The sequence below is a fragment of the Stigmatopora argus genome, chromosome 17, assembly GCF_051989625.1.
Source record: "Stigmatopora argus isolate UIUO_Sarg chromosome 17, RoL_Sarg_1.0, whole genome shotgun sequence".
Taxonomy (NCBI): Eukaryota; Metazoa; Chordata; class Actinopteri; order Syngnathiformes; family Syngnathidae; genus Stigmatopora; species Stigmatopora argus.
The window spans coordinates 10,567,099-10,577,856 of record NC_135403.1 but is presented as its reverse complement, the minus strand read 5'-3'; the positions used below and the strand labels follow the sequence as shown (position 1 = coordinate 10,577,856).

General features: G+C 40.2%; 1 protein-coding gene across 5 annotated transcripts in view; it reads right to left on the bottom strand.

Moving 5' to 3' along the window:
• Positions 1 to 263: 263 nt before the first annotated feature.
• The window catches only part of LOC144091971 (rho GTPase-activating protein 12-like), a 37,565-nt gene continuing 27,070 nt past the window's right edge, over positions 264 to 10,758 (bottom strand). For 2 of the 5 annotated variants that reach the window (XM_077624688.1, XM_077624687.1), the window contains 16 exons: positions 8,449 to 8,721; positions 7,743 to 7,883; positions 7,372 to 7,452; positions 6,844 to 6,966; positions 6,366 to 6,440; positions 5,698 to 5,759; positions 5,538 to 5,619; positions 4,608 to 4,712; positions 4,239 to 4,337; positions 4,056 to 4,158; positions 3,842 to 3,964; positions 3,647 to 3,745; positions 3,466 to 3,543; positions 2,847 to 2,981; positions 2,627 to 2,732; positions 264 to 1,532 (listed from right to left, as the gene is read on the bottom strand). In XM_077624688.1, the coding sequence (XP_077480814.1) occupies positions 1,358 to 1,532; positions 2,627 to 2,732; positions 2,847 to 2,981; positions 3,466 to 3,543; positions 3,647 to 3,745; positions 3,842 to 3,964; positions 4,056 to 4,158; positions 4,239 to 4,337; positions 4,608 to 4,712; positions 5,538 to 5,619; positions 5,698 to 5,759; positions 6,366 to 6,440; positions 6,844 to 6,966; positions 7,372 to 7,452; positions 7,743 to 7,883; positions 8,449 to 8,721 (1,860 nt within the window). In that variant the 3' untranslated portion in view covers positions 264 to 1,357. The remainder of the gene's footprint in view (positions 1,533 to 2,626; positions 2,733 to 2,846; positions 2,982 to 3,465; positions 3,544 to 3,646; positions 3,746 to 3,841; positions 3,965 to 4,055; positions 4,159 to 4,238; positions 4,338 to 4,607; positions 4,713 to 5,537; positions 5,620 to 5,697; positions 5,760 to 6,365; positions 6,441 to 6,843; positions 6,967 to 7,371; positions 7,453 to 7,742; positions 7,884 to 8,448; positions 8,722 to 10,758) is intronic. The other 3 variants (XM_077624689.1, XM_077624690.1, XM_077624691.1) reach the window with 3 other exon arrangements.

Genomic DNA, 10,758 nt, shown 5'->3' with positions numbered 1-10,758 from the left:
TATACCAAAGTGCTTTTCATAATTAACAGGTAAGAAAATAATTGATGGTGACAAGAAATCTTAATCATGTCGCTCAATAACCAGGATATTAGTGTTGAGTATATTAATTCAATTATGTTAATAAAGCAAAGAGGGAGCCAAAGCTTTAGAGTTGATTGAAGTCGAAAGGCAGACTCACCTTTGCATCTTTTATGTTTATGAGCTCCATCCAAGACGAGCTTTTATCACCGAGACAGGAAATGCACAGGAGCTGCCACATCTTGTTTTTCCTTTTTTTTCTTTTATTAGACAGCGCAATTTCACAAACAGCAGTTAGCTTGAAAAAAATACATTCAAATGTGCAGCTGAACACACGTAAACACTGCAGGAACAGAAGGAGGAGTCTTTTTGTTGTTGTTCTTTCTTCCAATCAGCATTTTGTTATCCTTTAATTCAAATGTACAAACCGGAAAATCAACTGTACACACAAACCTCAGTCACTTGAACACTGTAACAACTATCTTCCGTCAGAGAATGAGCTCTGAAAAGGCTCTCACCCATTTCCATGTATGTATCAGGCCTTGAAACACTCTCAGGACTGCCCCCCCTTGTTGAAATACTTTATCATTAGCTTAGCGCACCTTGAAGACACATCCTGCCACAGGACAAACCAAACGGACACATATTAGAGTCGATAAAGGACCACAGACGACGCAGACTTCACCCACGCACGTTGACACTACGACACGACACGTTTCTGTACAAAGTGGCAAGACCAAAGATGCTTGTGTGCAGGTTTGAATTCACTCCCATCGACAAGCACCGTTTTATATCCCTCCGCCAGGTAAACACTGAAAAGGTGAGGGTGATGGGGGGCACGATGTGAAACACTGCTCCAAATCATCCAAGTGCAAAAAAAATAAAATAAAAACAAATAAAAATAAAACAAGAGTCAATCAACACAACACTGATTATGGCATTACTGGCGTCACAGACGAAGCGCCACGACACAGAACAGGCAACATTACAAAGTTTGCGTTTGCCTTTAACGCCAACGGAGCAGCACCCGCGAACATGAGGAGGTTTTACAGGATTCAGTGACTGCGGCACCAAAAACAAAACAAAACCCTGAATCCTCAAATTCACCAAATCGCAAGAGGTCCTTCCGCAAAAGAACGGCATCTAGGAAAGGGGAAGGCCCTCCCGCCCTGCGAAATTTCAATTCATCATCATAACTGTTAAGTGCAATGCCTCGTCTTGCTCGTGTCAACGGTCCTGCCAATGAGGAGTTGGGTTTCCCAGCTGCCAGGTCCACAGCAACACTGAATTCAGTCAAAAATAACACAAAAAAGAGCCAAGAGGTCTGCGTCCCTTTTGTCTACCTTCCAAAGATGCTTTCGTACTCGAGTAGAATGAGCTCCACTATCTGGTTCTGGTAGACCATGTGGACCGCGATATTGCCCGTCTCCGTCTCGGGCCGCAGGAGCGTGGGTCCGAAAACGATGGCCACGCTCTGTGTGGTCATGCGGTTGGCTTCGCCGTGGTCTATTACCCTGCACAGGAAGGAGAAGTCGTATTATAAATGACTTTAGGTGAGGGTTTCATTCACCTACGGATTCAGCTTGAGGGTTTTCATCGACAAAAACAAGATTACAAGCACTCCTACGGTCTCCAAACACGTCTCCGAAGCTCAAGATTGAGCACGGAGACAAGCCGCGGAACACGGCTGACGCTCTGGGCTAGAGGAGCGCAATAATAGCGGTTTTAAATAGCAGCTACATCCTTCCGCGCAGATGCACAAAAACAATAACATATTTATGGAGGAGCGAAAATAAGATCAAATCCACCCGCTTTGATAGAATGTAGTCCTCCATACACTGAATGTCACGCTGTAAATTTCGCTACTTCGTGGCCACTAAATTACAGAAAATGCGGGGCCATATAAATGCAAATGGAAAAAGCGAGGCAAATGTCACTGAGAACATATGATGCCAGTGTTGGTTTGGGAGGGGTGGAAAACAAACCTGTTTATGTGCCACCTATTTCACATTGCAGGTAAGACGATCAAATAACCTATTGTTAACTTGAAACTAACTCGTTAAGATTTAATTTAATCAATATTATCCTTTTTCCTCCCAGTAAGGATGAGATATGTTTCAGTCAAAGACCTAATGATGTAAATAAAATGCAAATAAACTTGCACTGCTAGTGGAGTAAAATGGTTAAAAACTAGGATTAGATTTGTTATCTTTTTAGGCAGCCGCGAAGATTCAACTGTTATGATACCTTGTACATAATAACTTTAAATTTTTTGCCTTCTGGCAACAAAGAATATTCTTCTTGGTGGCCAGGAATTATTTAAAATTGGTTGTATTCATTGGTTTGAAGACCCCAAGGGATAAATAAAATAACAATAATAATAAAGAAGTACTGTTCTGAAATGTTATCATTGCAAGGTAACATCATTAGTGTTATTTAAGACTTTGAGCTATTTTTTAATTCTACACATTAGATAAGGTTCTGATCTATCTTTATGACACGGCATTGGTTTGTTGAAAGAGTTTGCAAAATTGAAAAAAAAAGTAAAGTGTACACAGATTTAAGGTTAAAAAAAAAGAAGCACAAATGGTCATTGTGAGTATCGTACCTGCGCAGGTGTTGGAAAAGGACTTGCATTGTGTCATGGTTAGGTTTTGGCAACTTCTTGATCAAGTCTTTAATAGAGTTTAATCTCTGCTTGTAGTCGGAACATTCTGAAGCAGAAAGAAAGACAGCTTGTGAGGAAATTCACAGGCACATGGCACCATCTCTTGGCCATATTGGAGACTAACCCACTGCAGGTTGAGTTTGATTATCATGTTACTCACTAATTGCATTGACAAAGTCGTTGAAGGATCCGTAAGTGAATAAAGGTTCTGGAAGTTCCCGAAAGAACATCTTGAGTGCTCCTGTTGTGACGTGGATGTCCTCCCATTTGCTGTCATCCAGTTCCACCTTCTCATCTAACGCAGGCAAAAATAGAGGATAATATTTTGGACATAGTCAAAGGAAGAATACAGAAGACAATTGAGCTAACCTAAATGTGTAACTCAAGAACCATCACCAAGTTCAAAATATTCACCCAAAGTAAACAAAAAGACTTTTAATACATAATTGCTAGCAATTTCAATATACTTGGCAAAGAAATTGAAGATTTTTCATGACATTAATGCTGTTTAGTTCATATGTTCCAATCAAAAAACACTTCATGCAAACGTGAAATACTTGCGCCATCTGCTGGTCCAAGAACTACAAGAGCATTGGGACATGATCCGGTATTTTTATGCCATACGGCATGATTGGAATCGAAATAATCTAATTGTTAAACCATTAAAACAACCTAATAAACATGATCGACCCATAAAAAAGTCTAAACTAATTAAATACCAACTGCCTGCTCAGCCTACAGTACAATTGATGGCCAATTTAGGAGCAATTTTATCCTACCGTGGTTTACAGCAAAGCGTAGCTTCTGTATCACCGCCAGGTTCCCGCTGACTCGATAAAGGCCATCAATACTCAGACCTGCGTTAAAAAAGACATGATTTGTGAGTAATACTTTCTCCTAAATGTCCAATAGGGCACCGTGCAAAAAAAATATTTCAAAAGACAAGAACCATAATCATACCTGTGCTCTCTACATGGTCAATACACATTTTCACAAATTTGGGCACCGAAGTGTTCTCTCGCTGGCACAGGCTGCTCAGACTACAGCCAAAAACTTGATCTGAAAAATGGGCAGAAATAGACATTTGGGGTCTAAAAGCGGAACTCGGTTTCCTAAATTCGGCTGTTCTTTCAGCACCGCTTGAAATCTGGCTACCTTTGATGTAGCCTTTATCTCTGACTGCCTGATAGGTGGGACGACGCGTCAGAAATTTCTTCAGCTTCAGCCGAGTTTTTTTCTGGTCTGATGAATCCATGCTGACAGAATTCTTCATCACAACTAAAAACCGAGAAAAGGCAGTCAGACATGGGTTCACACTATTGGATTGAAGACTACACAAGAACAGAAGAATATTACGGGTTGGCTTTACCTCTGTTCTTCTTAGAGTCTCGCTGATCTTTCTCTTTGTCCTGTTTCTCAGCTCCAGGAGAATCAGGCATATCCTCTTCGATGGCTTCATCCGATTCCCACGCCTGCACATGAGACCGAATTTTCCTGTCAAAGCGGTTACACAGTTTAAACAAATCTAAGAGCATGACTTAAGTCCCCTCACGTGTGTGTTAATGGTCTCAGTCAGGGCCCGGTACCAGTCGTTGATGACACTGTCAATCTCTGACTGGATCAGAAGTTCGGTTCCTTGACGCGTCTTCAGCTAAAAAAAAAAAAAAAAATGGGATGTTATGAAGTTTATTAGTACAATTTAAGAAAATTGAGCTTTTGGTTGGAATTTTAGGATAAACCTAATTGACCTTTTAACCTTTTTAAGTGAATGCATGATGAAAATGTATTTTCAATACCTAGTAAAAGTATCTAAACAGTTATATTATGATGGATATTTTACATTTTCATTTGGAAATCAAATATCCTTTAAGTTTATGTGATTGTGTATATCTTTTGAGCCCAATTGTGTCTTTAACCATACCTCAATGACGTGCTTCTTGCTGGACTTGTCTTTGGATGCCCATTCCACAGAACCACCACGCAAGTCAACGGTAAACTCTGGCTTTGATTGGTTGCTGCCGAACTTCTGAAACGCAGTGACGCATCGTCAGTGACAATTTCCACAGATGGGTTTATAAACAATAATTGTGTTGGCAAAATAAAAAAAAATCTTGACATGCACTTAAACAATAAATAGAAGTGTTTAGGATACACAAAAAGGTTGAGTATAGTCAAAATATGTTAGTACTTTTTATAATATTTTGCGATTAGAGCAGGCAAATCAACGTTAGTACCAGTAATGTTATTCTGTCAACGTTTTATTCGCATAAAAATAAATGAAAAATGCAATCATTTTTGGGAAACTACTACATTCATGGAATTTGGGGCTTGTTTATACCAACACTAGTTGGAAATCTCCACAATTTTTAAAACTATTTTAACCCTACCTGACACAATACAAGCTACAACCATAATATTTTAAAAACCAGAGTAAGCCACTTATAGAATCATGTTTGCTTTAAAGAAATGGTATCATTTGTACAATCACACCCTACTAAACTAAGCTCTCTGTAGTTAAGAGGCATCTTTTTTTAATGGATTAATCAGAAAACGGAACCATTAGCACACAACGAAACACACACTAGTCAGTTAGCCAAAGCAGCCGTGATGCAAAGTAGAACGGGCAGCATTTAAGTTTACATAAGAGACAGCAGGACGGGGCTTGACTGTTTGCTTCCAGTTGCTAAGAAGACTGAGGAGCAGCTCAGGGATGGAGCCATTGCGGTAAAAAGACTTCAGAAAGTAGGAGAGGAGAGAGCAATGAACAGGCAATATTCTCTGTACATGTATGTGGCAGTGAAGACTAGGTAGCGGAAGCTTGGCAAAAAACATGAAGTCCATGAATACGCACCCAGCTCGTGCTTCCGCCTTGACTTTTTGCAAAAAGGAGGGAAGAACCCTGCAACACCGTCCATGAGGATGCCCAGTTTTTCCTGTAGGCCAAAATGAGAAAAATAGGTTAAAGATTTAAAGCAAAAGCCTTCAGGTCTGTGCGTAAAATAACTTCCTACCTGACTTTTTTCCCATTCTCTGTGATTTTGGTGACATTGAGGACACCACACTTCTCTGATGGCTGCAGAGGGTGACATAACTCAAATTTAGAACCAAAATAGAAAAAGTACTACCCACGAAAATAAGCAGATTGAGTGACATCTGACATGAACATGGTCTAAAAAAAATATTTTGCTGGTACTACAGTCTTGGTGGGATTCTGGTGAACCAATTTGTCTTAAATTTGAAAGCATTTCACCGCAAAACAAAAATAAAGGAAAAAAAACTTTGAAAATAGACTTAAGTAACGTGATTTAGGAAGCTATACTCAATGGTGTGCGATTAGCGTGGTAGATATTGCAGTGTATTTTCTGACATTATCAATCTTGTTCTTGTATCAGTGTTGCAGCTAGACATGAATAATTACGGTAAACCTGAATATTAATGAGTAGTGTATATTTTATGAGCAAAATTTTAGTTGGAGGTTGCATTGAAAATGTTAGAAAAAGACTGTATATGTTGAAGTTAGCTAGGGATGGTGACAACATGCAAGATGAGAGAAAAATAAATGCAAAAATGCAACAACAAAAAGTATCAGATTAAATGAGAGAAATGATACATTCATGTTTTGATGCAAGTAGGATGATTATGATAGTGAGTGCATTGCAGTGCAAGCTGGGGTACTAACAGTTGAGGGGTGCTTAGGAGATGATGGGCAGGAGTCAGAGTCAGGAGAGCTCTGCTTGGGCGCCGGAGCACACTCCTAACAACAAGAGGCAAGACATGAAGATTTGTCTACACTAGGCACAAAGATCAATGAAGACGGGCGGTTAAGTCAGGTTAGTGAGAAGGAAAATGGATTGAAAACCTGTAGAAGAATTAGAATATTGGGTTGCATTTTACAGAGAGAAACTAATGTCCATTTTGCTGCATGGAGTTAATAGTGAAGCAATGCCTGAATCAATTTTTGGTCATTTCTTTGGATCATAAAACAGGCAGTATGATAATCAATTTCCTGCACTATAATATTAAAACCAGCTAGACTTTCCAAATTGTACCCTTAAGGGGCAGTAAAATTAAAAATGAGTGTCTGGTAAGATTGAAAAGCCAAGTTATTTTTCAGTTTTTATATTAACTCAGATTTACAAGAGGAAATATAGCCTTACCTTATCGTTGAGGTCAAGAACGTATGTGCTGTGTCTCCACTTGGTGAGTATTATGGGGTCCGGCTGCTTCCTCTCCAGGCTTCGACTTTTGGGGACCTCACCAGATGGCGGGGAAATGTTGTACTGCGGGAAGAGAGGATCAGACCATAGACTAAAGGTTTAACTCCACAATACGATCGGTCAACACACTGCAATATCGCCTCTACCTCTCCTTTAGCATTTCTAAATGTTCCCATGTCTGAATTGTAGTGGCACTATAAAAGAATGGAGCAGTCCATTGTGATCTGCTCTTAAGCCAGCTGATTAGTCGTACTAGCATGTGCCATTAATAGTCCTCCAGGAGGAGTTAAATTACAAAAGGACTCCTGTGAGCCTGCCAGAGGCTCATCCACTTACATAAACAGGACTCGGCTGGCACGCCAAGGGGACAAGTTAGATTAAAGGCGATGTAATTTGAGTTGAACTTGCAGGTGCATGGTGAAATATAACCAGTGCAGTATTAGAATAATAATAATAAAGCAACACTACCTTGGGTAATTCCCATTCCGACCTGGATCCGTCAGCATTGTAGTAGTAGGGCCTGCCTTGCTCATCAACATGCTTAATCCACTACAATGAGAACCACAGTCAGTAAATCCATTGCTATGTTGTCAATTGTCAATGGAAAACCCGATTGCTGCATTTTCAATGACTTTGAGATGACTCATTTCATTAAATAGGAAAATTAGTTAAGCACACTAGTATTTTATATATTTAGCAATCAATACAAATATTTAACAGTAATTTTGATAAACAAAAGGATGATCAGTTGGATTTTATTTATCAGATGTTACTGTTAAGACCAACAGGAAAAGTATTGGTGCTACCAAGTGCCCACCACAGGTTAGAGGCCAATGTACCTTCTCTTGTGTATATTCAGAGACATAAAGCGTGTGTCCATGTTCATCAAGCTCCTCAGACCAGCCTCTAGGGGGCGACCCATACTGGCTGTCAGACTGGCTTGAATGGGTGCTGTGGCAGTTTTCCTCAGATGAAAGCAGCTGTTTAGAAAACGGGATGAAATCAAAATGAAGAGGATGATTGTTTCAGGTCTAGTGTTTTACAAGACCAGAGTACAGCTATTAAGCACAAATGAGAAAATGATACAACGTACACTGTAATCATGACTTGAGAATATGATGTGAAAAGAGGCCTGAAATGTCAGTCCAGTTTTGTTCCAAAACAATTGTGTCTGCATTACCAAGATCCCAAGAAGTATAATGCATAGAATCAATAAGCAAAATGGAGCAAATCATCCTGATTCCGTGTTATCATCAAATAATTATGCATAATTTGCCTTTAAACCAGGGTTGACGTATTTGACCTCTCTTGCACTCTATTAAACCCTTCTTGACGACAGGATGCAATTAAGTGGCACTCTTGATTACATAATAATGCTATTTAGCAAAGTACATGGTGGTGCTTTGGGACTAGTAAATTAAACCAAAGGGCCACCTATCAGATCCTTACAGAAAGTACATTTACAGCAGAATAATATTTTCAAAATACTAACAATGTCACATCATGCTTTTAAAGAACACTTTATCTAGCTTTTTCCTTTCTTACCTCACTTTCTGCTGAGCCTTGGCTTTCTCCTCGGAAGCTGCTGGTGCTGCCGCTAGTGTCCCGTGTGCGTGGAGGTTTCCACGTACGCTCCCCTGTGGCTCGGTTATAGTAGAAATGCCTGCCACTCAGGTCTTTGTGGGTCTCCCAGTCTCCGTGGATATGCAGCGGTGAACCAGAGGGGACAGGCGGCAGGTTGGACTGAGAGATTTTGAGCTCCTGCAGGTTGGTGTAAACCGGCGAGTCTGACCTGCCTTGACCCGTAGGTGATGTCGTCTGGAGATAAATACAAGAATAAGAAAGGACATTTTTATTTTACTTTCAGAGTGACTGTGCAAGTACAACAAAATGCCTTTCAAGGTAAAGCCTGACCAGACAGTTATGACATCACATACTAGATTGAGGGGATACAGGGCAGGCTGCCTGCTGAATCACCATTACAGGCACTCCAGAAACAGCTGGAAAAAAGGGCTTTCCAACTTCAAAATAAATGCCCTAAAATTACTGTTTTATGTTGCATACGCATAGTTTATTGGGCTTTTATCATGAAGTGGACCAACATCTTTCCAAGATCATCATTGTGCACTCATGCTTGACTCGCTACCGAAAGTGCACCCTTGGGAGGAAATAATATTTAAGATATTTCTTGACCTAAAAATAAATTACCTCATGGCAATGATAACCCACCTTAAAGAGGAAACACAACTAACATTTCGAAGCTGCAAAGCCCAAACATAAAAATGTCAAGCTAACAAATGGTGCCCACTGCTGTAAAAATAAAATAGAGACTAGGAAATTTCCACTGACGACAGAACTTCCTTCTGTGCCATGGAGCCCTGCTTTATATTCTTGTGACGTAAACCTGAGCCAATTTCCAAAAATAAGCACAATCATTAAATTGCAGTATTCATTTTTTCTCTTGCGCAGATCACCTTGTATCCAGAGCTCCTCACAAATACTTCATCATCATTCCCACTGGCCTTCCTGTAACCTTTAAATGCACGCTGCATAGTGATGAGCGGAGGCTGCCAAATGGGACAGGAAGCACACTGACCCTCGTCTTCACCTCTCGCCAATGCACACGAGTGTCTGTCACTGTGTGAGGCATAAAATGAAAGGAGCGACAAGATGGTCTCTCTCTCTCTTAAGTGCACACTGCAGTGGCACAACAGGAAATAGTGCTGAAATATTCTGATCCTTTTTTGAGAGATTAGGTTACCCTTCTTGGTGTTAAGAACCATATTTGGTAACGCCAGTTGTGCATTTCAAATGATTTTAGCGTACCCCGCCTACTGTCTGTAGTTAGCTGGAATAGGCTTCAAGGCCACCGATAAGTGGCCCAGATGAAGAATGAATACAAAAATCTGACAAAATCCACAAGTCACTGTTTAAATTAAGACAAATAAATTTCTCTTTGTAATTTGCTTACCGTATTTTACCGTTTAATATACCCAGGTATATTAAACGGCAACTCAGCTTTTTTGGCAAAATTTTTATGGTGTTTATGGGGGCATAATTATAGATACTTAAGTTCATTCAAATTCCAAGTCAGACTTTATTCAGCAGTGAGTAGTTTTAACCTGAGCTGTAAGTAGTTTTAGTCTGCAAAACGTTGATGCACCCCATCATGGCATAAAGAGTGCGTAGTGGATCGTACCTTCCCGTTTGTGCGCCATTTAATATACTCGGGTATATTAAATGGGGTGTATATTAAACACCACAAAATACGGTAGTCTACTTTAAGACTACATGCTAATTAATTAAAATATAAAAAGTGATTGCTTCAGTGTTGTCTTGTTTGAGCCAAATGAGCCAACAAACAGGCCTATGATGGATACTCCAGGTCTGCGACAAGACATTTCATGTGGAAAGGGGGAGGAGAGTTATATCTGGGGTGTAGATGGAGTCAGATTCAGGGCAGCAGTGATGAGAGAGCAATGTATGCTTTGTTGAATAAAGGAGAGCTACATAGCAGTAGTAGGATATTTGGAAGGCATCTGTTGACGACTGGCAAGCAAGTGGCTTCCCTGCGTGCGTGTGGTTATTGCCAGGAAGACGTTTCTGTAGTTATTGGTATGTAGGGACAAATTATTGCTTTCTTTTATCGTTCACTCCCAGCTTCATGTCCCACCGTGGCAGTATAGTAAATGAAGTAGACCTGAGCCTTGCACTGTGTTGTAAATTCAACCATAAATTACATGAGTGAAGAGGAACAGGTCAAGGTAAGGGCAGTGGGGATGGTGTTTGTAGTACTATTACACGTCCGCTTGGTGACTCACGCGAGCTGAGGTTAAAAGGACTCCTGGGGAGTAG